We start from the raw sequence: 24,212 nt of genomic DNA on the forward strand, positions 1-24,212 counted from the left end.
AGTATTTGTACGAAATGTGTTGTGCTGTGTCGACGGGAACTTGTAGTGCAGAACTCGCAAATAGACAACCTGGAAAGATGGCTCATTCTCGTTGGCTTACCACAGCAAATCGTATATTACGATATTATATTGGATGTGAGAAACCGTCGAATAAATTGAAAATTCTAACAGAATACATTGTCAAAGTGTACGCACCGGTCTGGTTTGAAATAAAGAAAAAATCGTCGTGTATTTATGGAGCCCACCACGTATTTAATTTAATACGTTTAACTAGATCATTTGGTGACGATGTGAGGTCTATTATTGATCCAGTAATCCAGAGGAATGCTTTTTTTGCTCACCCTGAAAACATACTGGTGGCTATGATATCGGATGAGAGAAAATCTGTGAGAGAACTTGCTCTAAGAAAAATTTTACAAGCAAGACGACAGCCAATCACTGGTTCTGTCAGAGTGTTTAAATTGCCTCAGCTCAATTTTAATGCAACTGATTATATAGACATGATAATCTGGGCTGAGTGTCAAGTTACACCTCCGCCGATTATGAGCCATGTGTCTGAGGAGGATTTGCAGAAGATGATAGATGACGTCTCGCTAGCTCGAGATGTCGTTTTCTCTAAGTTTCCCTGTCACACGCAAGCAGTAGAACGGTGCATAAAACTTGTAACGGAAGCATCGATTACGGTGGCTTCAAAAAATGCACGGGATGGACTTATTCGGACCAAACTGAAATCCAGATCTGTAATGCCATCTTTTGACAATAAGGCACAATACAACTGCTAATTTAGTTAAAATTCAAGTTTTTCAACACTAAAACTTTCGACATTATGCATTTATTTTGTAACAAAAATGGCTTATTTATAAATAATTAGACTATGTTTTATACAATACATGTGGTTTTTATTATTTAGTACTACAAAAAAATATAAATAATCATACACGAAACTGACGTCGAATATTTCAATAATTTAAAACTTTGAGCAGCTGTAGAGGGCTAAATCATATAACGAATCAACATTTTTTTAACTGAATATAAGAGCTTAAACAAAATAGCAACTTTTTAGACCCCCCCAGGTACGATTTACGCAAAAAAATATTTTTTCATACAATATCGGCCCACCCTATTGGACAGGTGAGCTAACTTAATACCTTTATTATTACTTACTACCTTAATACCTTTATATTAATGACCTATGCAATCTAAAAATAGACAGTGGCAAAATCATTTCCTACGCAGATGACACTGCCCTACTTTTTTCCGCAAAGTCAATAAACGAGGTCTACGAGTACGCACAACACGGATTTAATGCTGTAACTAACTGGCTTAAACTTCACCTACTAACACTGAATTCTGACAAAACGAAGTTTATAAGATTCTCCATGCGAAAAACAGAGCCGGACGCACATAACCTCAAACTTTACGCACATAACTGTAAGAATAAATCGAACAATCTCTGTTCATGTCAATCTCTAGCTAATACTGACAAAATTAAGTATTTGGGAGTCATGATAGACGAAACCCTCTCCTTCAAAAATCACATTGAAACATTGTGCAATAGAGTTCGAAAGTTAATGTTTGTTTTCAAAAAACTTCGTTCAATCGCTGACCCAAATTTAATCAAGCAAGTATATGTCAATCGATACTAACTTATTGCATTTCTTCCTGGGGTGGCACAGCGAAAACAACACTCCTAACCCTAGAAAGAGCCCAGAGAGCCTTACTAAAGGTAGCTACCTCCCGGCCCTTCTTATACCCTACTGACCTCCTTTATAAATCATGTGAAGTACTAACAGTTCGTCAATTATATATATTAAGCACAACACTAAAGCAGCACGCCAGAACTCCTTTCAACTCTGAATATAGAAATAAAAGGCGCAAGGATATTATATGTATCCAAACAGTACAAAGAAAACACATTTTTTCATCTAGATTTTTTGTCTTTTTCGGTCCATTTTTGTACAACAGGCTAAATGCAATACTAGACTTATACCCACTAAGCTATGCTTGTTGTAAGAACACTCTACGACGCGCCCTTCAAAACATGACGTACGATGATACAGAGCACCTACTAATAGTCATAAAATGATTACCTAATACTGTTCTGTGATTTTTAATACTTAAGAACCTACTTCTTTGTTAAGGTGATTACAGTTATTTTGTGTAATAAATATAGTTCATAATTAAGTGAATAATTAAAAATAAATAAATTTTATATTGTCCTTCGCTGCCTGAAACACAGGGAATCCTAGTTCAGGCATCTGTAAAACACGTGTCTCTATGTAAATTCTTAGTCTTTAAGAACAACCATTGTACTATACTTTTTTCAATAAATTATTTGTATTTGTATTTAATAGTTAAGCTATGAAACGGCCAGTTTAAAATGAGCTCCAAATGGCTCATCAATTAAAGTCTCTGACCGTAAAGGCGGCCGCCTTCTAAAGTGGTTATATCTATCTTTATAGCAAAATAGTTTATATGCTGACTGACATTATGACTGCAAATGTGTTAAAAATTATAAACATTTATATCCTCTAGCCGCCCAGAGGCCTATAATAAGGTCTCCCGTTCCATTCTAATTTGAATCGTTATTTTGACAAATCAAAATTGCATTTGTCTTGGCAAGTTTTGACGTGTGGGCGGCTAGAGGATATCAGCGGTCGGCAACCTTTTAGCAGCCAAGGGCCACATAGTTGTTAACGAAGTTGACGCGGGCCGCAGTTTAACTTTAATATTTATGAATTTATCAGACATTGTCGTTTGTCAATGTTACATACAAGATAGCCAGGGAGGCTCGCGGGCCGCAAGTGTGAGGTTCGCGGGCCGCCTGTTGCCGACCGCTGATTTACCTATATTATACCAATAAAAGAGTTCTAGAGACTGGTCGCTCATAGGTGCCTAGTTTCACTACAGGTGTGGTGGTGGTAGCTTGCTTGTTATTCTTACAAACTTCATTTTTTACAGTGATGGTTATTTTTGTAGACGTTGACACATTTATAACTATATCTACATTAAAAAACATGTTAAATAATGATTTGATCTGGCCACGGGATGTGACACACTTCATTTTGCAGACATATTTATTGTCTGTTACGTTAGCAAAAAATTATCTGTTACGTGAAAGTAGAAATCTGAAACAGATCATTACTGTTTCAGATTTCTTATAAAATAAGTGCTACTTTTTTTCGATCAATATTAAAAAATATATTGAAGGGAGAAAATAAATTCTAAGGTCCCGTTTTATAGTCATTCGTAAATAACTCGTAAACGATGGCCAATAGCAAAAAATGTTTTAATACATGAAATTTCCTATAAAAAAGGTTATTCATACTTTTTCGCTAGGATCAATATTGAAAACGATTTTAAAGAGGGAAAATAAATTCTAAGGTCCCCTTTTTAAATATTGAACAAGGAATAATGAAGTTAGAAGCAAGGTGGCAAAAGTGTATAGATCGTTTTGGAGACTATGTAGATAAATTGTTATAAAAACTGAAGTCCTTATTTTAAAGGTTAGGCTCAAAAACTTTTCAATTCACCCTCGTAATGTTACTTATTTTTTAGGCAGCAGCAGAACAAACTTTCGCTGATGTATCTGTGGATGACTGGAGGAACTTGTGTCAGCTTGTCATTAAAATAGAAGAAGAGTATTATGCCCAGGGCAAAACTCTTTATCAGGACATTGATAGGCTGGTAATCAATGTTCACGAAGACATTATCAACAATATCTCTAGGTCGTACTATTTGTGTTGCCATGTAAGCGACAGTGGCGCCCCTATTAATTTCTACTCTTTTTTGCCAAGCTATTATAGTCAACCAAATTTTATTACATACTTAATCAGTTTTTAAAAATGTAATTTTAACAAGGAAAACATGGAATATAAAATTTAAGTGTCAATATTATGATTTAGTATGTCGCATTGATACATGTGCTAGACGTGCGTGCCGCCGCAATAAGGAGTCGGCGAGACAAAACCCGTAAGAGAGGAAATGCTCGAAAGTATGGCGCACTGTTGTAATAGGAACCCGATAAATAGCATTGGGCAAGGTGATATAACAATTTCCCAAGCAGAATGAAATCTGTTAGAGGAATCATGCAATTTTCTGAGCAAGTTTTACAGACGAAGTGGATGGGTTTGAAGATCTGGGCGGTCAAAGAGAACAATCGGAGAAAATTGCGAATCATGCTCTAGTTCTGATGCTCCAAGGCATTCGTAAGAAAATAAAACTACCCATCGCTCATTATCATTATTTCGTGAAGGGAACAATTGCTATTGAAAATTAGTCATGAGTCATGATTATAAAGACTGCTATTCGAGCTGTGACCGAGGCTGGATAGAAGGCGTTAGCAACGGTATTGGATCAGGGATCCACAAATGTTTGTGCGATAAATTTAAGAAGTTGAGTGGGGAACCTGTATAATCAAACTATTTTTTATTAGATGATGAAAATCTGTAGATAGCCATAATTTACTGGATGACAGCATGATTCGGGAATTGTTGCCTACTATTGGTGACAGAGCCATATTTAAAAAGAATTTTGAAAATTGGAAATCAATTGCTCTTGGACAGGTGAGCTAACTTAATACCTTTATTATTAAATAGGTTGTTTTTAGCATAAGTTTAAATTGTACTTGGACTTAATTGTGAATGTGTTAAATGTAATGACTGCGTTTGATAATGTTCATTCTAGAATATGGCTTTCACTATCTTGGGGAGCGTTAAAGTATTACGTAACGAATTTGGGGGAGGGGGATTTTGTAGAACGTTACGATGCGTTACAGGGGGGTTTGAACTACGCGTTACGTAACATTGTTTTTTTAACCCTTCAGCACGGTCGCGTAGAGAGATTCTCTTACGCATTTTTTAAAACGTGATTTTTCTCAAAGTTTCAGATGGAATGACCACTTGAAATTTTTTTACCTTCACAAAATTGCTTGCTTGCTTTACAGGATAGTGAATATATATATATTTTTAAACTCCAAATGTAAAAAGCAAAAAAATATTTATTGACAGCTGTGATAGATTTTCTCATCACTCCAGTAAAGTAGGTAACAAAAAATGCCGTAATTCGGATGGCCTCGTTATACTTCGGCTGTCTCCGTAGACTCCAATCGCCATATTAGAAATTATATACAGTCGGACCAATAAAAGTCTGCAGCGGACTTGATAGCCCACGCAGTGCAAGTGTCATTTATACGTCATAATTTCATAGAAGTTTGACGTTTAAAATAATACATGCACTGCGTGGGTTATCAAATCCGCTGCAGACTTTTCATGGACTGACTCTATTGATATTTTACCGGGCCTATAGCCTAGTGGGTAGCCACCCTGCCTACGAAGCTAGAGGTCCCGGGTTCGAATCCCGGTAAGGGCATTTATTTGTGTTATGAGCACGAATATTTGTTCCTGAGGTATGGATGTTTTTTCTATGTATTTAAGTATTTATATCTATTACATATATCGTCGTTTAGTACCCATAACACAAGCCTTTATTGAGCTTACTGTGGGGCTAGTTCGATTTGTGTAAGATTGTCCCCTAGTATTTATTTATTTTTATATTTAAATACACTGTTGTATTATTATTATGAGCCTGTTGTGTCCACTGCTGGGCAAAGGCCTCCCCCCTCTTCTTCCACTCGTCCCGTGTTTGAGCTACATCTGGCCAGTCTCTCAAAAAGGAGTCCAAGTTATCCCGCCATCGCCGACGAGGTCTGCCGGATCCCCGGTTTGACTCATGGGGCACCCACTCTGTGGTTAACTTGGCCCACAAGTCGTTCGGCATGCGGCAGACATGACCAGCCCAGTCCCACTTTAGCTTGGCCGCTTTTCGAGCTACATCTACTATCTGAGTTTTAGAGCGCAGCGTGGTGTTCCGGATGCGATCCCTTAGTTTCACACCTAATATGCTGCGCTCCATAGCTCTCTGGCAAACCCCGAGTTTGGACTTCTGAGCTTCCGTCAAAGACCAAGTCTGAGCACCGTAAGTGAGAATTGGAAGTATGCACATGTCCATGAGCAAACACACCTTGATTTTGTGTAATAAGTAATGCATTTTGCAATGTAATCATGCCGGGAAGGGATGGAGATGCAGGGGGAGGGGTGAGCGCGTAGTAATAGACGCACGAGACGCGACGTTGCCAGCTCGTCGAGCGCGGCCGGCGACTTGTAGTAGGAGATCCGGGATATATGGTCGACCTTCACTGATACGTCTGATGGATGAAATTTATATTTTATGAAAGAAATTAGGTTACTGAACATAAATAAATAGGATTGCCTAAAAAAATGGTTAAGGCTATAAAATATTTTTTTTCTTCAAATTTCACCGACTTGTCTGACGAACGAAATAAGTTCCAATGGAAAATATACAACTTGTACAACATGAATAACTAGATTGCTTATCTTTTTCCGTCAATATAATGTAAGGGCAATGCTTCCTATTTTCCATGCTACTGCTCACTTTCAGTATTCTAAAGCCTGCCAGTTATATTTACAAGACATGGAATCATTGCAAGAAAGAATGAATGAAGAGGAATATATAAAATTTACAAAGAAAGGTTTTTTCACGATTAGGCGCTCTGAAAAACATTGGTGTGGTATATGGTCAGATATGACCATAGAACAGACTTTGATGAAGAACATGAAGAGTGTTGGAGGCATATGCCATGGAAGAGGATTTAATGAGAGCGTTTTCAATAAATGGATAGTTAGGTTGCCTATAGCTCAATATATTACAGAGTCTTTTGAGGGGTATTGTGGTGTTAGATCTTCAACGTCTAATCAACACCAAGAATTGAGAGATTCACGCATATTGAAAGACAAAACCGACCGTCAAAAATTTGTCCAGTGGCTGAAAACCCATTCGCCTTGGTCCCAAACCCCTAACCTTGTTTCGCTGGCAACTGACACAGTTGCGAATGAAAGTGTTAATTGTTTCGAGGCAAAATCTGTTGGCGAAAACATTCTTAGCAAGGCTGTGAAAGACGGAGGAAAATTTGGAGATCTCAAATTAAAAAAAGCAGACATGGTCAAAACACTAGCGAATTCAAAAGCAGATACAATTAGTCCACAATTAGAGAACGTGGACACTACGCAATTATTTGAAAGGATTATTTGCACCGTTCATACACCAAAATAATTGCAGTCCTGTTTTTCTCATGAACTTGCAACAGTTCCTCTGTCACTATTTGGTGAAACTGGGAAAACGAGGAAAACACAAAAATCTATGCTATACAATACTTTCAACAAAGCCGAAGAACCTACAATCGGCGAGGAAAACAAATATTATGTCTTAGACTGTGGTTCACTAATTCATCGAGTGGTATGGCCTTCTGAAGGTACGTTTTCAGATGTTTACTCTGCTTATGTGCGTTATATTCGGAAGCATTACGGTGAACATGTTACGCCGATAACTCCGTAAGCACAAAGAGTAACGAAAGAATGAGACGTATTATGAACAGAAAATGTCCTGAAATTGAGTTCGATGAAACTACACAACTTTCCCAATTGAAACAAAGTCTGTTGAGTAATTTGAGTAATAAACAAAGACTCATTACTCACCTGAACAACAGACTTAAGAACGAAGGAATAAGTACCATACTAGCTAATGATGACGCAGATGTTCTCATAATTCAAACGGCAATCGAAAAATCTGTGAGAAACGAAAATGTCGTTGTTGTTGGGCAAGATTTCGATCTTTTGGTTCTCGCACTAGCTTTGACTCCCACTGAACAAAAGATTTTCTTGTTGAAGGAAAACCAAGGAAAAGTCAAACAAAGAGTCTACAGTTCAAGACTGGTTAATACAGGTGTCGTGAATAGCTAGGAGTCTTGTTATGTTTCAGTTTAATCTTTTAGTATTTTAAGTTTTAATCATTTTACTTGTGTGCGTTTTATCATGTTTTTACTTTTGTGTTCGTATATTATGTTAATGAATTGCGTGGAATGTATGTATCTAGTTATATAAGTCTAGGATCCATGTTCCTTTCATACGTGTTAATTATTAATGAGATTGGCAAAAATAAACATAACTGACTCTGCATGATACACCCACTAGTTAAAAAAGGTACCTAACGGCCGGGTATTTTCCTATATAAACCGGAGCCGTTTGTAGCTTATTCATATATTGGTTATATATTGGTTGGGGAGAGCCACTGGTACCTCACTCGGACGCACCCCCAAAGCCAGCACCAGCTCATCCTGCAAGGACTTCGACGAAATCTTCGCCGGATCGCACCCGGCCTCGCCGGAGGGGAACGCCAGCTGCCCACTGCACCCGCTACTGGTCGCCCTAGACAGTGGAAACTACTCCAGGCGCCGCTAAAACGGCCTAACCTGGAAAAGGGACCCCTGTCTGGGACTACGGCCGGCAGTAATGCGTCGCGCAGGCACCGCCCACTAAGACCGACTGAGCCCGAGCGTCATGAACGAGAAGCCGAAGCACCCCCCCGACCCTCCGGGGCGGGTGGGTAGTCGTCAACACGGTTTTCTAAAACCACCCGCAGCCCCGCCGCTGAAACTCACGGCCCCCCCCGACCCCTCGGTTAGGGTGGGTAGTTCCAAACGTGAGTTTCACGAAGTACCCACACGAAACCCGCCGTCAGACACCAACCCCCCCGCCACCGCGGGGCATGTGGGTAGTCAGGAAAGCGGCTTTCCACAACTACCCGCACCAACACCACCGATGCCAGAGCCCACACCAGCCGCCGAATCCGACGAAGAACTCGCCGAATTCACGGATGCCCTCACAACGGACCGTGACGGCTCACCACAGCCGTGGCAGTCAGAAGATGCAGCCCCTGGACGCACCTTCTCACCGATCCCGCAGGAAGAGAGAGACCGACTTTCTCCTCGCGAGCTACTGGATCATGACCGTATCCTGGTAGCCCGCCTGGGGCAAGTCGGTTACATGTCTCCCGTGTTGGAGACATGGACCGCGGCCTGCATCAGGCTGCGGGAGTACGCCCTGGGAGAGGAGATAGAGCTGTCCCCAGATGACGTCGCCCTCCTACGCTTCCTCGGGGAGCACCCGGCTTTACTCCAACTATCGGCGGTCAAGAGGAAGCCGGAGTGCAGCCCCCCCACCAGGCAGGACACGAAGAGGATCTGCCATAATATCTCGCCGCCCACGGACCCGAGACTTCGGCCCAGACCCGAAGCCCCACCGCAACCTGAGCGACCCCCAACCGAGGCCCCAGCCACCAGCGACTCAGCCCCCTTCATGGCCCCCACACCGGGACCCTCAACAGCAGCCCCCCGAGCCCCCGCGCAACGACCCGCGGCCCCCGGTACCAGCTACGCAACCGCCACCGCCCTCCCCTCGGGCGCAGCAACAGCGAGCTCCAAAACCAACGGCAGCAAGGCTGCAAAAAAAAATGAAACTATCAAAAAAAACAGCAACCAAAAAAATAATAACAACACTACTAAAAAGAGCGATAGTAGTACGCAGCCTTGCAGCGACGATGACGAGGGTAGAAAAAAAAAATAAAAAACCCAAATACCCCGCCATCGTCGCAGACATTCTACCAAATTGGCCGAAGGTTTTGGAGGATATCGCCGAGGAGCTCGGAGAGTCGCCTTTCACCACGCCGAAGGGAGAGGGCGTGCTCTTCGAGCCCCGTACCGAGGAGGAATACCGCCTCGTGATACGTCACCTGACCAAGCTGGAGGACACGGCAGCAGCAGCCATTGAAGAAGCCAAGAAAAAAGGGGAGGCCACAGACGTCATCAAGCCACTTTTCAACATTTACGGGCTGGATGACGAGAAGCGGATGAAAGTGGCCGTCAGGGGCCTCCCCGAGAAGACTCCAATTCTGGATCTAATGAACGCCCTGGAGAAGCAAGGACACCCCGTAGAATATGCGAAGCAAATCAACGCGAGAGCGGGTCGCCCGGGCTGCATATACTTCGTGCAGCTCGCGGGGCCTGCTCGGGACCACGCGGGCATCTATGGGGTGTCGGAGCTTCTCCACATGAAGAAAATAAGAGTGGAGGCGTGGCGAGGGAAGAAGGGGCCCCCGCAATGCCACCGTTGCCAGGGCTTCGGCCACTCTTCACACGGCTGTCATCGGGAGCTTGCCTGCGTTCGCTGCGCTGAACCGCACTGGGCCAGCCAGTGTACGAGACCCCGCGACCAGCAGGCCACCTGCAAAAACTGCAGGGGGCCCCATCCAGGCAATCACAGGAACTGCCCCTCCTACAAAACAGCCTACCGCCTGTGGAAGGCCGGGAGATCTGCCCTCTCGGCTCCGGCACGCCCGGGCCCCACAACCAACGCTACGGTCCCCAAGCCCACGGTGGAAGAGTCGGCGCCAGCTACACTGATGGCGTCGGCGAATCCCCCCACCCAAAGGGGGATAAACAGACCGCAGCAGGCGAAGGAGCCCGGACCCCAGAAGAAGAAGCCAAAAAAGAAGAAGAAGAAGGCTGCCCCCACGCCAGCAGTGCCAGCCCAATCCTCCACCTCCACTGCCCCACCACCGCAAAGAGATCCAGCACCAGACACCGACATCACGCCCACCGCCACTCACGACCTCGCCGCCCTCGTGGCGCAGCTCGCGACAGTGGCCCAGGCGCTCACAGCTGCCCTCAACACGCGGACTAAAATTCAATAGTCTGCGTGTTGTATACTGGAACGCGCAGGGGCTACGGTCGAAGATTGGACTCCTGCGCAACTTCGTCGCAGTGCAGAACGTGGACGTGATGCTGGTGTCCGAAACGTTCCTGCGCGCCGAAACCGCACTGAAGATCCCCGGCTACGTCATATACAGGAAGGAGGAGCTTCGGCAGGATGGCTCAGCTTACCGGGGCCTCGCAGTCCTAGTCCGGAGGTCCATCGTCCACCAGCCGGTGGAATACCAGCCCCTCGACTCCCTCTATGCCCTGGGAGTCGACATCAGAGTCTCGGGCCACGACCTCCGGCTCTACGCAATCTACAGGCCGGGAGGAGCACCCGGCACACTGCAGAGAGACCTGCTGAAGCTTCTCAGTCCCCCCTTGCCGATCATCATGGCCGGGGACTGGAACGCGAAGCACCAAGCGTGGCACGCGTCGAGGCAGAGCGCAGCGGGCCGCGTGATATATCAAGCCGCCGTGGACCACGACTTCGGGGTGTCCGGACCCGAAGAGCCGACGCACTACGACGTCGTGCACGGGCCAGACACGATCGACTTCGCGGTACATAAAAACATCAACGCAGCCATCGGCCAGGAGACCCTACCCGACTTACCATCGGATCACCGCCCAGTACTCCTGACCTTAGACGACCTACCCGTGAGAGCCATCACAACCAGACCCAGACGCCGTATCTGCTGGGAGACTTACGTCGAAGCCATGGAGGGGAAACCCCAGACCCTGGCGGTCTCTTCAGCAGAGGAAGTGGAGAGTGCAGCCGCCGCCATCACCTCCGACATCCAGGACGCGCTGAACACAGCAGCGCACACCATCCGGAGTGACGGGAGACGCCCTCTCCTGCCACAAAGGATCCTGGAACTCATTAAGCGCAAGCACGTCCTGAGGAGAAGATGGCAAACAACAAGATGCCCTACCCTTCGAGCGGAGCTCAACGCGCTCGTGAAGAAGGTGCAAAAGGAGCTCAGCAACCACGCAGCCATGAGTTGGGAGAGTCACATCGCGTCCATAGACGGTGATGTTCCCTCCATCCACCGTCTATGCCGTCAACTCGGCACGACGCGAGACTCGATTCGCCCACTCAAGGACGCCAACGGACTGCCCAGATACAAGGCGGAGGACAGGGCGGAGATCTTCGCCGAGTGTCTGAGCAGACAGTTCCAGCCCAACCCAGTCCAGGACCACGCACACCACCGAGAAGTCTCTGAACACTTGGAGAGGTTCTACGAGCAGCCACTGGGACAAGAAGACGACCCGGTCTTCTTCACGCCCGGCCAAGTGCAGCGAACTCTCCGTCGCTGCAAACACAAGAAAGCCCCGGGCCCCGACCAGATCCCGAACGCGGCACTAAGTCACCTGCCACTGCGTTCCGTCGTGGCGGTGACGCGCCTGTTCAATGGGATCATGCGCTCGGGGCACTACCCGACCCCGTGGAAACTTGGTCGGGTGATAATGCTGCCGAAACCCGGAAAGGACAGAGGAAGACCGGAGAGCTACCGACCAATAACCCTGCTCAGCACCCTCTCCAAGGTGTTCGAGCGGCTCCTGCTGGGCAAGCTCCAGCCCTTCATCGAGCCAAGGCCAGAGCAGTTCGGCTTTCGAGATGGCCACTCAACGACCCTGCAGCTCACAAGAGTACTTCACTTCATGACGGCGGCCATGAACAGGAAGGAGTACACAGCAACCGTCTGCCTCGACATGGAGAAGGCCTTCGACAGAGTGTGGCACGAGGGACTCATCTACAAACTGTCGAAGACCGAAGCACCCAGGCGGATAGTCAAGGTGGTGGCCTCCTTCTTGACTGACCGCCGCTTCAGAGTAGCAGTAGAGAACTCCGTCTCGGAAGAACACCCGATCCACGCGGGCGTCCCCCAGGGCAGCGTCCTCTCGCCGGCCTGTTACGCCCTCTACACTGACGACCTCCCGGTCGTTGGAGACGTCAAGCTGGGCCTCTATGCGGACGACGCGGCACTCTTCGCCGCGTCCATCAATCTCAAGCACGCTGCCAAGAAACTCCAGAGGTCCCTTGACGCACTCCCCGACTGGCTCTCCAGGTGGAGGTTGTCAGTGAACGTTGGCAAAACGCAGGCGCTGATCTCCAGCCACACCAAACAGCTGCCACCGCCGCTTCGCCTGCACGGCGAAAAAATCGAATGGTTACCGCAGGTCAAGTACCTGGGCGTAACACTCGACCGGCGGCTAACCATGAAGCCCCACGTGGACGACGTGATCCGGCGCGTGAAATGCGCTCGAGTCCAGCTCCGTCCAGTGCTCTGCAGCAGCCTCCCCCGTCGCACGAAGCTGGGGGTATACAAGACCTATATACGGTCCCGCCTGACGTACGCAGCTCCCGCATGGTACGCCCTGGTGGCTGAAACACACAAGAAAAGACTGCGTGCGCAGGAGAATGCGGCGCTGCGCACCATAGTCAATGCCCCCCGCTACGTGCGAAACGTAGATATTCAGCGAGGCCTGAAATGGCAGAGCCTGGACGCCTTCGTGAGCCACCTATCGTCGAGAATGTTCGAGCGCGCCGACCACTCCAGACACCAACACCTACAGGGCATCGCGCCGCTGCACACACGCCCGCCGGATAACCGCCGCCGATCACGCCAGCTCCCTAGAGCACTGGCGAGAGAAGCAGACACGCCAGACAGTGGCTAAGGATCCCGCAGTCCAAGTAGCCACAGACAGACAGAAAAAATGAAAAAAAAGAAAAAAAGCCATGACAGGCCAAATGGCTAGTTACGGCCACGAAGCCCCCGCCCTTAGAAAAAGGGCACAAAATAGACCCACCCGTAGTTACGGGTGGCGATTAGAGACCGCCAAAAATCCCCAAAAGGGATGGAAAGGCATCTCATGCCTCCCTTCGGGAGGCATGAAAGAAGCACACGAGCTTATTCAGAGATATCAGAGACTTCAGAGAGCTTAACTCGCTCACTTGCCTGATCACACTCTCCAGTAAATAAAATCAGATATATTTCATTTCACACAAATATTAATGTTTTTATTTCACACAACACATATGCCGGTAAATTGGAGGTACAGCGTACAGCTCATCACTTCAAAGCTACAGTCTACACTCCACAACAGGATTGATTCAACGATGTAAAGAATCTATTCTCTTCCTTCACGCTATGTCTGGTTGTGATACTACGTAATCATTTTTTGGAAAAGGCAAGCTAAAAGCTATCCAGCTATTCAACAAAAGAAAAGACCTACAGGATCTTATCGGCATCTTCTTGTAATGTAATCGTAGCAAAGATTATCAAGAACTATTTTATATGCATAATGCTTAAAAAAATTTGCTATACTTTTTTTTGGATGAGAGTATAAATATGGGGTTATATGCTTAAACAACTTTCCTGTGGCCGTTAAAAACGCAAACAAGATTTGAAGTTGCTAAAAAGTACCATGACTGACGGAATTTTTAACTGGCAACACCGCAAAGCGTCCAGTCGCCATCTTGAATGCGCCTTGAATCTGTGCGAAAGAAGTTCTCGGAACCTTTTTATTGAATTTTAAATAAATTTGTCATAGATCAGTGCGACTTTCCTGTTTACTGTGTGCATCAGGTAAGTACACATTCCATAAATAAATAAACGTGCCACAGATGTTCCTAGGAACGGCTATTTTGCAAAAACGTAAGATCTGATTTCTAACCTAAAAGTCAAACGCTATGTCATTCACTTATTGCATAAAATTTCCATTCTGTGGACGTCTTTTCTGTGGTTTGCTAAAATAATCACTTCTGTGGACATATACGTCTTTCCTGTGGAATCAATGGAATGTGTCCACTTGAGTGACCAGTGTCCACAGAAAATATATTTTTAATGCTGGGAGCAAGCAATGCTGTTTGTTAAAGTTATTGTTCATTATTTACTGGCAAAATTATGTGTTGCTTTGCTTAAAAACAACAAAAGCTATCACTTCCTGGGCCCAGTTTTATAAAGTTACAAGTTACAGGTTACAAGAGTACAGGCTACAGGCACCTGTAATGCACTGTGAACGGCTACAGGTGTTTTATAAATACACATAGATAATTACAGTTGTAAAGAACCACGGTCAATCTCGATTACATGTGAAATCTACAGGTGTGAAGGACATCACTATTTAAAAAAAACGTCTGTCATAGATACTCTGTGCTCTACTCACGCTCTACTAAATGCTGTGTTATTGTTTGTTGTAAAATATTAATTATTGGAAAAATGCCCAGAAATGAAGGAAAAATCGAGTGGTTGAGAGCGGTGTTCGATGCCAAGGATATACTTTTCGGGCCGTTTTCAGATTCAGATTAAGTTAGACACTTCATGAAATATTTACCTAATAAGTAAATAAATACTGTTTCACATTACATTATAAAATGTATCGTTTCGGTAGCGGCTCAAAGATAAGTACGCTGTGTATCGAAAATTATGAATAGTACACTTTACCATAATGTGAATTGTGAATGCACTATACTTAAATAAAGAGACGAATGCTAATAAATCAACGACAAATATCGGCACCAATCCCTTTCCGTTTCCTAGTAGATAAAATAAACGATATCATCAATAAAATCAATATCAAACATATTGTCACTTTATTTCCTATTTACTATATGCTTCAGATACATTAACAAAAACTGATAAGGTCAGTGCATGGAAAAGTATGCATGCCCTGGCAAAATCGTTCGCGTTGGTGCCTAACAATAAAGAGTAAAGTTTAAAATCGCTCAGAAAAAGAATAATTTTAATTAAAAATTAAGAATTACAGGACTCAAGATGTATGTCAGTTTTTGTTACAAGTGTACCAATCTACACTTGTAATTTACAATATTTTTATAAAACGCTTGTTCGATTATGAGTTGAAAACTATTAAACTCCCATATTTTCGTCTATGGTTGAGCTACAGGCACTTGTACCTGTAACCTGTAAAATTGTAACACAGTACTTTTATAAAACGCAAATTGTAAAAAACGGAGCAAGTGTTGCCAGTAAACGCCTGTACACTTGTAACTTGTAACTTTATAAAACTGGGCCCTGTAGGTAAAAACTAAAATTAACCCTTGTTTATTACTTATTAAGCAGCAATACTAACTGCGAGTCTTAACTTTAAACATGTTATAGCTACTTTTAATTTTAACTGCACATTTGATATGACTTTAAAATTCTGTTATTGTTTTATTTCTGCACTTAACCGTATAAATGCATTACAACCCAACACTTACCAAACGCACTTTCTAGAGATATTAGAGACATGATACTTATGCATGATGTGTTGGGCAAATTGGCATGAAAATTAATTTGTTTTAGCCAAAATGCCGAGAAGATTGAGAGAAAAGTTGAGTGAAGAAGAGAGAAAAAAGAGAAGACGGGAACAAAAAAAAATGAGCATGCGCAGAGCTCGTTCAAAATTAAACGCAGAAGAAATCGAAGAAAGGCGCAGAAAAGATAGGGAACGATACCAAGAATAACGAACTCTTCCTTCGTCCTGTGGAATAACGAACACTTCTGTGGTCGTGTTATTTTAAATAATTAAAATTTCTTCCTAAATATATAAAAACGATCTAGTTTTTTATATCCATATTGATGCTACTATTGGTAGTAAACAAATAAAAGTTGATTATTCAGTAAAAACAAACTTTTTTATTCCTTAAAATTTTGGACCCGTTTTGAGTATGACCCGGCTGCGGAAAAAGATGCAGCTGTGTAAAAATTGGCCTGCGCTGCACTACAATGTGTAAAACTTGCAAAGGCCTAAGCTGTTTTAATAAATGTGAAGACATCGTGGAAGAGAAATAATCTATTAGAGATTAGGGATTTATGGTTCTTCTCTTTATAAATTTATTAAAATAGTTATATTGATTCTGCGGAGTTTTATTCAATACATTTCAATGATAAAACTTGTTCATATAACGATATATTATTCCTGTTTACTTCATTTAAGTATGCAAAACTTACTTATTCATAAATTATTTTCAAAACTATTTTTTTTACGACCCACCTGATGATAAATTGAAACTGAGACAAAGAGATGTTAATGTCTCCAGTTATTTTTATTTATTTGCTCCCCATACCCCATATTACTTTATATTCTTGGTATTTGTCTGTTTGTGACCTCGTAACGCCGTAAACGGATGAACCGATTTTGATGTAGTTTTTTTTGTTTGATAGCTGGCTTCACTGCGGTGATTTTTTAGGTATAACTCATTAAAATCGGTCTAGCCGTTTTGAAAATATTCTGCACTTCATCATACGAGTATGGTTATTTTGTTATTTTAAGGTTATACAAGTAGGTACTTATAGCTTGAATACCGTCCAAGTTGTAAAAAAACACATAGAACCTTTTTTTTGTTCTAAATTTAATGAGGATTAATTCTGTCCTTGACACTTTTTTGATATCTATTATAGTTTTCGTGAGAATGTCAAAAAACCACCAACGGGGACATATTTCGTCAGGTGGAGGGATGGGGAGAGTGGTGCATTTTAAACAGTACACCTAGATGTATCACGTCACACAGGTTTGAAAACTATATTAATTTGTTTGTCTGAAAACATATACATAATTACTTTACTATTCATCATAGTTTGTAATCTGGAAGAAGACTCTGGTGTGCACCATTAAAAACTAACTCGGCTAACCTGAGAGTTTTTTTATTTTAAGCAGGCAATATTATTACATTTCCATTCCGTTCTATAAACCTAATCATCCGCACTGCTTCTATCACTATAATTTTGAGCATAGATAGATTTGGGCATAATACTTGTAGGTTATGTTTGCAATGAATCGGACAAGTAACGACGCGTTGAAACGGACGTCCGATTCAATGCGTCGATGCCTGTCCGATTCATTACTCCTGTATGCTGTAGTTTCTCAAAAGTTGTTTTATTTGGTTTTTTTCATATAGATGCCGCCAAAGAAAAGAATTCGTCCAGAAAAAGCTGCAATAGAATCTGCGGTGGAAGAGGTGTTAAAAAAAGGACAGTCTATTCGTTCTGTTGCGACAGCATATAAAATATCAAAATCATATTTAGCAGATATCGTTAAGAAAGCTAAAGAGTCTTTAAGTACGTATACTCATGATCCCAATATTGGCAATAGACGAATTTTTAGCCAAGAACAAGAGGCCCAACTTACAGATTATTTAAAAAGATCGTCGAAGATGTGCTACGGACTCACAACAACCCAGGTTAAAGAGCTCGCTTACCAATTTGCAGCTGCGAATCATGTCGCACCCGAAAAGTGGATTGAGCGACAAAAGGCTACAAAGGATTGGTTTCGAGGGTTCATGAAAAGAAATCCATACTTATCGGTACGCAAACCAGAAAATACGTCTTTATCCAGGGCTACATCTTTTAACCAAGAAAATGTTGGTAAGTTTTACGAAAATCTAGCAAACATATTAAAAAAAAAAGAAAATTGAACCCCATATGATATGGAACCTTGACGAAACTGGATGTTCAACAGTGACTAACCCGCCAAAAGTAATTGCAACTAGAGGGTGTAAACAAGTTGGACAGGTGACATCGGCAGAGAGAGGACAGTTAGTCACTATGCTTGGATTCATTAATGCTTCTGGTGGCACTGTTCCTCCTGTGTTCGTGTTTCCTAGAGTCCATTTCAAGGAATTCATGCTACAAGGTGGTCCAAAAGGAGCATTAGGTTTAGCCAATCCAAGTGGTTGGATAACTGAAGAGAGTTTCTACAAGAGCATGATACACTTCATCAAGTATGTGAAGCCGTCTGAGGAGAACCCTTGTTTATTACTATGTGACAATCATTCTAGCCACATAACAATTGACTTTGTCACGTTGGCTAGAGACAATCACATAACAATTTTGACGTTTCCACCTCACTGTAGCCATCGCCTTCAGCCGCTGGATGTTTCGGTATATGGTCCTTTCAAAGCCCGATACAGGGAGGCCATGAATGCATGGATGATATCTCAACCCGGAAAAACGGTATCTATATACGAAGTGGCTCAATTTGCCAACACCGCGTATGTCGCCGCATTTTCTATGGAAAATGTTATTGCGGGGTTTCAGAAAACTGGGATACACCCATTTAACAGAAACACATTAACTGAGGATGATTTTTTGACATCATTTGTCACTGATAGACCTATGCCTGAGCTCCGTGATGCTGAAGTAACAACTGATGACGCCCATGGGCTTGGTGCTAAAATTCCATCAACTGTCGATGCTCCTCCAACATCTGCTGATATCCTGTCTACCTCACCTTCACAAACAACAGGCTCAATATCGAATCCATCAACCATGGTTTTATCTCCTGAATGTGTCCGACCATATCCAAAGGCGTTGCCTAGAAAGAATACTCAGAACCGATCCAAGAAGATGAAGAGCACCGTTATAACTGACACGCCTGAGAAGGATGCACTAATGGAAAAACATTTAGCTAAAAAGAAAATTAATAAAAAAAATAATAAACTGAAAACTTCGAAAAACATTAAAAAACTCGTGCAGTCATCTTCTGAGTCGTCAGATTCCGATTTTTCACTCCGAGAATCAGACGATTCTGATGGATCAACATATAATCTACCATCTTCCTCTAAGGCATCTACATCCAAGGCTAAAGGCAAACGTAAGCAGCGAAAAACTCAAAAAAATAATAATAATAAAACGGATGACTATTGCATTGTTTGTAAGGGATCTTATTTATGCAGCAGTGTTGACTGGCTAGTGTGTGCCATTTGAAAAAAATGGGCACACGAGACATGTGGCTTGAAGGGTAAGGTGGGGTCTTGTAATTGCAACTATTCGGTAAATGCAACTAACTTCAATAACTCCCTCTAGGGTTACTTTATTGTAAAACGACAGACTCGTTCAATTTAATACTAAAAGTTCTACCTCAAAAATGTAGATGGCGCTGCAAGCTCAAGAATTGTGGGAGTTATAAAGCTTTTTGTCATCCGCCATTTTGAGTCTGCTGGCGTCGGATGGACACGGTGCGCATTTTTATTCTAAAAAATAGTTTTTAGTGGTTCCTCGCAAGTTTTTTCACAAGAAAAGTTGTAACTAATCACGGTAAGTCATTTTGTTTGTATTTGTTTTATTCTACGATGAATATTTTCCGAGTTTTCTCTGTAGTTACATTTACCAGACAAAAAATGCAAAGTCTGGTAAATGCAACTATTTTGCAATTTTTAGGTTAGTTACAATTAGCTGCCAATTTTTGTATGAAATTTGAAAAAGCTAGTGATGTGGCAGTGAACACGAATATATCGGTACAATCACTAATAACATAACACACCGGCACATTTAGCGTAACTTAAGAAAAGGGTGGTTACAAGATAATTACGTTTATTTTTCATGAAAATGTTATCAGATACAACGTACCAAATTAATATGTCCATGGTTTAATATTAAATTTGTTGTATGATTTTGCTTATTTTTATTAAAAGCATGGAAATTTAAAAATATGCAATTAGCTGATATGAACAGTTTCACAAAAAAAAGATCCAAAATTGGTAATATTGTTAAATTTTGTTCTTCTTACCCACGACGGACCGGGTGTACATTATTTTGGGGTACAAAGATTCCGCTAATTGTGCCGGTATGTATACATATTTATCCGCCTTTTTATTTGTATCCGCGTATCTTTTATTGCCTTTTCACTTACTTAGTTCTGCTGTAACAGGTTTTTTTGTAGAAATAAGCAGGGCCTGCTGTGTCGTTTTTCTACATGTAGTTTTTGTTCATAAGTTTATTGTGTACAACGAATGGTTAAATAAATAAATAAGTATCGCCTGTTTGCTATTTTCTATGTTTCTACCGCTTAATGATCGAATGGAATTTGATGAAACTAGGCACTATACTTACTTGATTCATACAACTGGTTTTTAATATATTATAAAAAATATTTTTTTAGATGTCAACACGTAAAAAAAAAGCAAAATATTCTCTTAATGACTTAATGGAAGCAATCGAAAATGTACAAAACAAAAAAATGAACAGCTATCAAGCTTCAGAAAGATATAATATACCAAGATCAACTATAATTCACCGTGTATACGGAACGCGTGGTGCCAAAAAAACGACGCCTGGCAGGCCTACTGAATTATCTACAGCTTGGGAAAGCAGAGTGGCTGCTCTTATTCACGAAATGGAAAAGTGTGAGTTTCCGCTTACATCAAAGGAGATTAAACAATTAATATGTGCTTATATACAAAGGAACGGACTCATAACTCGTTTCAAAGATGATTACCCTGGCAAAGAATGGTTTCGGGGTTTTAAAAGGCGACACAGATTAAGTGTCAAAAAACCACAGTCCGTAGAGGTTGCCAGGAAAAAAGCCTGCAATCCTTTCACTGTTAACAATTATTTTGATTTGTTGGAGCGCATAACGAAGGAACTGGAACTAGAAGACAAACCCCAACATATATATAACTTAGATGAGACCAGCTTCTGCAACGACCCCACCAAGACTAAAGTTGTTGGCCTGAAGGGGTACCCTTCTACTAGAACAACTGCGTCCCCTGGAAGGAATAACACCACTGTACTGTTAGCTTCAAATGCGCTCGGTAAAAAGATCCCTCCCTTGATAGTATTTCAGGGGAAACAACTAGGGTCGAATTGCTTTTTCGAAAACGAAAATGTTAATACAGCGTATGTTGGAAGCCGTAAGGGGTGGATGGAAACCAAAATATTCGAAAATTATATCGCAAAGGTTTTCATACCAGCAATTGGACCGGAAAGGCCAGTCTTATTAATATTTGATGGCCATTCAACACATGTAGACTTGAGTGTTATAGAACTTCTAATGGCCAACCAGATAACAGTTCTTAAACTGCCGGCTCACTCATCCCATATTCTGCAACCATTAGACTGCAGCACAATGAAACCTATGAAAGACAACTGGGACAGTGAATTGGTAAAATGGCAAAGACTCCATGTGGGTGCAAAGCTTCCAAAACCAGAATTTGCCAGGATCATAACTAAGATATGGAATGATTTGAACCCAGTTATCATTCAAAATGGCTTTAGAAAATCTGGTATATATCCGTTGAATCGTGATACAATTCCAAAAGAAAAGTTTGACAAGCTTTCATGGTCAAAATGGGAAGAACATATTCGCCAACAAAATGAACAGTCTCATAGCGTTGCCAATAATAATGCTGAAGAAGGAAGGAAGGTAGAAAATGGCACTCAGGAAGATAAAAGTCAGGACAGAAATGAAGTTCCAACACTCACGAGTATGTGCACGAGCATGTGGCTTGAGATCCTTAATCGTGGGAAGAAAGAAATAGATCTACCCAAACGCGTGAAAGACCCTAAAACGTTTTTAATTTCACTTTCTAAAAATACCAATTCCAATATTACCAACAGTGGCTCTGGTAACGTCAAAATATTGAGCAATATCGAACTCACTTCAACTAGCTATCAAAAACAGAAAGATGAACATGTTTCATTTGAAGAACTTCTTTTGGAGACCATTTCACGTAGTGACATACCTAAAACTTCAAGAAAACGCGTTAGTCAAGAAGCAGAGATATTAACTTACAAAGAAGCTATTGATCGTATGAAAAAAAAGAAAGATGAAAAAGAAAAGGCGGAAGAAATTAAAAGACTCAATAAACTTAAAAGAGTAAACAACAAAAAGAAAAACGAGAAAAAGAAACAGAAAAAGTTGATTGACAAAAAAAGCAAATCTAAAAAAAGAAAGAATTTGGAATCGGACAGTGAAAGCGATTGTTCATACACACCGATGGATGATTCTGATGATGAAGATTTAGCTGCCTTTGCTCAAAGATTGTTGTGTGATGAGAGCTTTGACGAAGATTTGCAAGAGCCATTACTATCAACTACTAACGAAAATTTAGAGAAGAAACCTAAACTAAAAAGCGAAAGAGTAAATAAAAGACGAAAACAAATATCCGGAGAAAAGGATGTCAATATAAACGTAAGTCGTATTTTAGGTAAAAAAAAATAATTACCTACTTCTCTTCATATTTCATAAATGTTAGTAAAATAAAATAGGATAAGTACTTTATAACCTTAAATATATAATAATTATAAATATGTAGTAAAAAAAGTAATTTATGTATTTAATTTATTTTAGTTATTTGATATACAACTTACATGGTTGTTTAAAAATTTTCAGAAGGAAGTGAATTTTACCAAAAAACTATCTACTTTGGAAGATGCTTGTGAAGAAGAATTGCAAGAACCGCTACAATCTACATCGAAAGAAGAAGAGAAAGATACACGTAAAATGAAAAAAGAAAGAGTGAACAAAAGAACTAATAACAATAGGATGGTGGAATCATTAAGAGGGAAGGAAGTAAGTATATTTAAGTTATATACACAATAAAATAGGATAAGTACTTACTGTATAACGTTAAATATATATTATTATAAATATGTGATGATATAAATGTAATTTATATATTTATTTTATATTACTTATTCATTATATAACTTATAGGGTTGTTTAAATATTAAACTAAATTTTCAGAAGGAAGTGAATTTTACCAAAAAACGATCTACTTTGAACGACGCTTGTGAAGTAGAGTTGCAAGAACCGCTACAATCTACATCGAAAGAAGAAGAGAAAGATACACGTAAAATGAAAAAAGAAAGAGTGAACAAAAGAACTAATAACAATAGGATGGTGGAATCATTAAGAGGGAAGGAAGTAAGTATATTTAAGTTATATACACAATAAAATAGGATAAGTACTTACTGTATAACGTTAAATATATATTATTATAAATATGTGATGATATAAATGTAATTTATATATTTATTTTATATTACTTATTCATTATATAACTTATAGGGTTGTTTAAATATTAAACTAAATTTTCAGAAAGAAGTGAATTTTACCAAAAAACGATCTACTTTGAACGACGCTTGTGAAGTAGAGTTGCAAGAACCGCTACAATCTACATCGAAAGAAGAAAAAGATATGCTTAAAATGAAAGAAGAAAGAGTAACGAAAAGATCTATTAACAACAGGATGGTGGAATCACTAAGAGGGAAGGAAGTAAGTATATAAGTTATATATACAAAAAATGCATACTTATATAAGATCGGTTAGCAAGTTTTTTTTTTTCAGAACGATATGCCGAATTCCTCCGAAGTAAATAACGATCTCAACGAGGGAGACTTTATTCTTGCTGCATTTCAGTCGATCAAAGGCAAAAGAACCTACAAATACGTTTGCCTTATTGATCAAATCAACCAAGAAAAAATTGTAGTAAAAGGACTCAAATCTTATAAAAATAACAGAGAATTTAGGTTAGTTGAAGATGATATTTCAATTATAGAAAAAAAAGATGTGATCTCACGTTTACCAAAACCTGTGTTAAATGAACAAAGAGACACTGTGATATTTCCTTATAAGGTAGAGATATTTGAATGTAAGTAAACAAGTTACCCTTTCCGAGAGAATGGACATTTGGGAAATGTAAACAATTATTCATATAGTATTAAGTACAAAAACGTTATTTAATTTAAGTGTTAAAACTAATTTCATGTTACTAATAGAAGCTTATAAACGTAATAAATTACGTTACGTTACGATTTTTCATATTAATTAGTATGGTATTCAGTACAAAAACTTTATTTAATTTAAGTATATACCAAAA

At 41.1% G+C, this 24,212-nt stretch overlaps 1 protein-coding gene across 1 annotated transcript; it reads left to right on the forward strand.

Moving 5' to 3' along the window:
- Positions 1-20,683: 20,683 nt before the first annotated feature.
- LOC134794753 (uncharacterized) lies at positions 20,684-23,998 on the forward strand. Its single transcript, XM_063766535.1, has 5 exons — positions 20,684-22,522; positions 22,724-22,903; positions 23,078-23,257; positions 23,432-23,608; positions 23,681-23,998. The coding sequence occupies exons 1-5, from the start codon at positions 20,726-20,728 to the stop codon at positions 23,990-23,992; spliced, it is 2,646 nt and encodes an 881-aa protein (XP_063622605.1). The 5' UTR covers positions 20,684-20,725; the 3' UTR covers positions 23,993-23,998.
- Positions 23,999-24,212: the final 214 nt, after the last annotated feature.

Source organism: Cydia splendana, chromosome 11 (genome assembly GCF_910591565.1).
Source record: "Cydia splendana chromosome 11, ilCydSple1.2, whole genome shotgun sequence".
Classification (NCBI taxonomy): Eukaryota; Metazoa; Arthropoda; class Insecta; order Lepidoptera; family Tortricidae; genus Cydia; species Cydia splendana.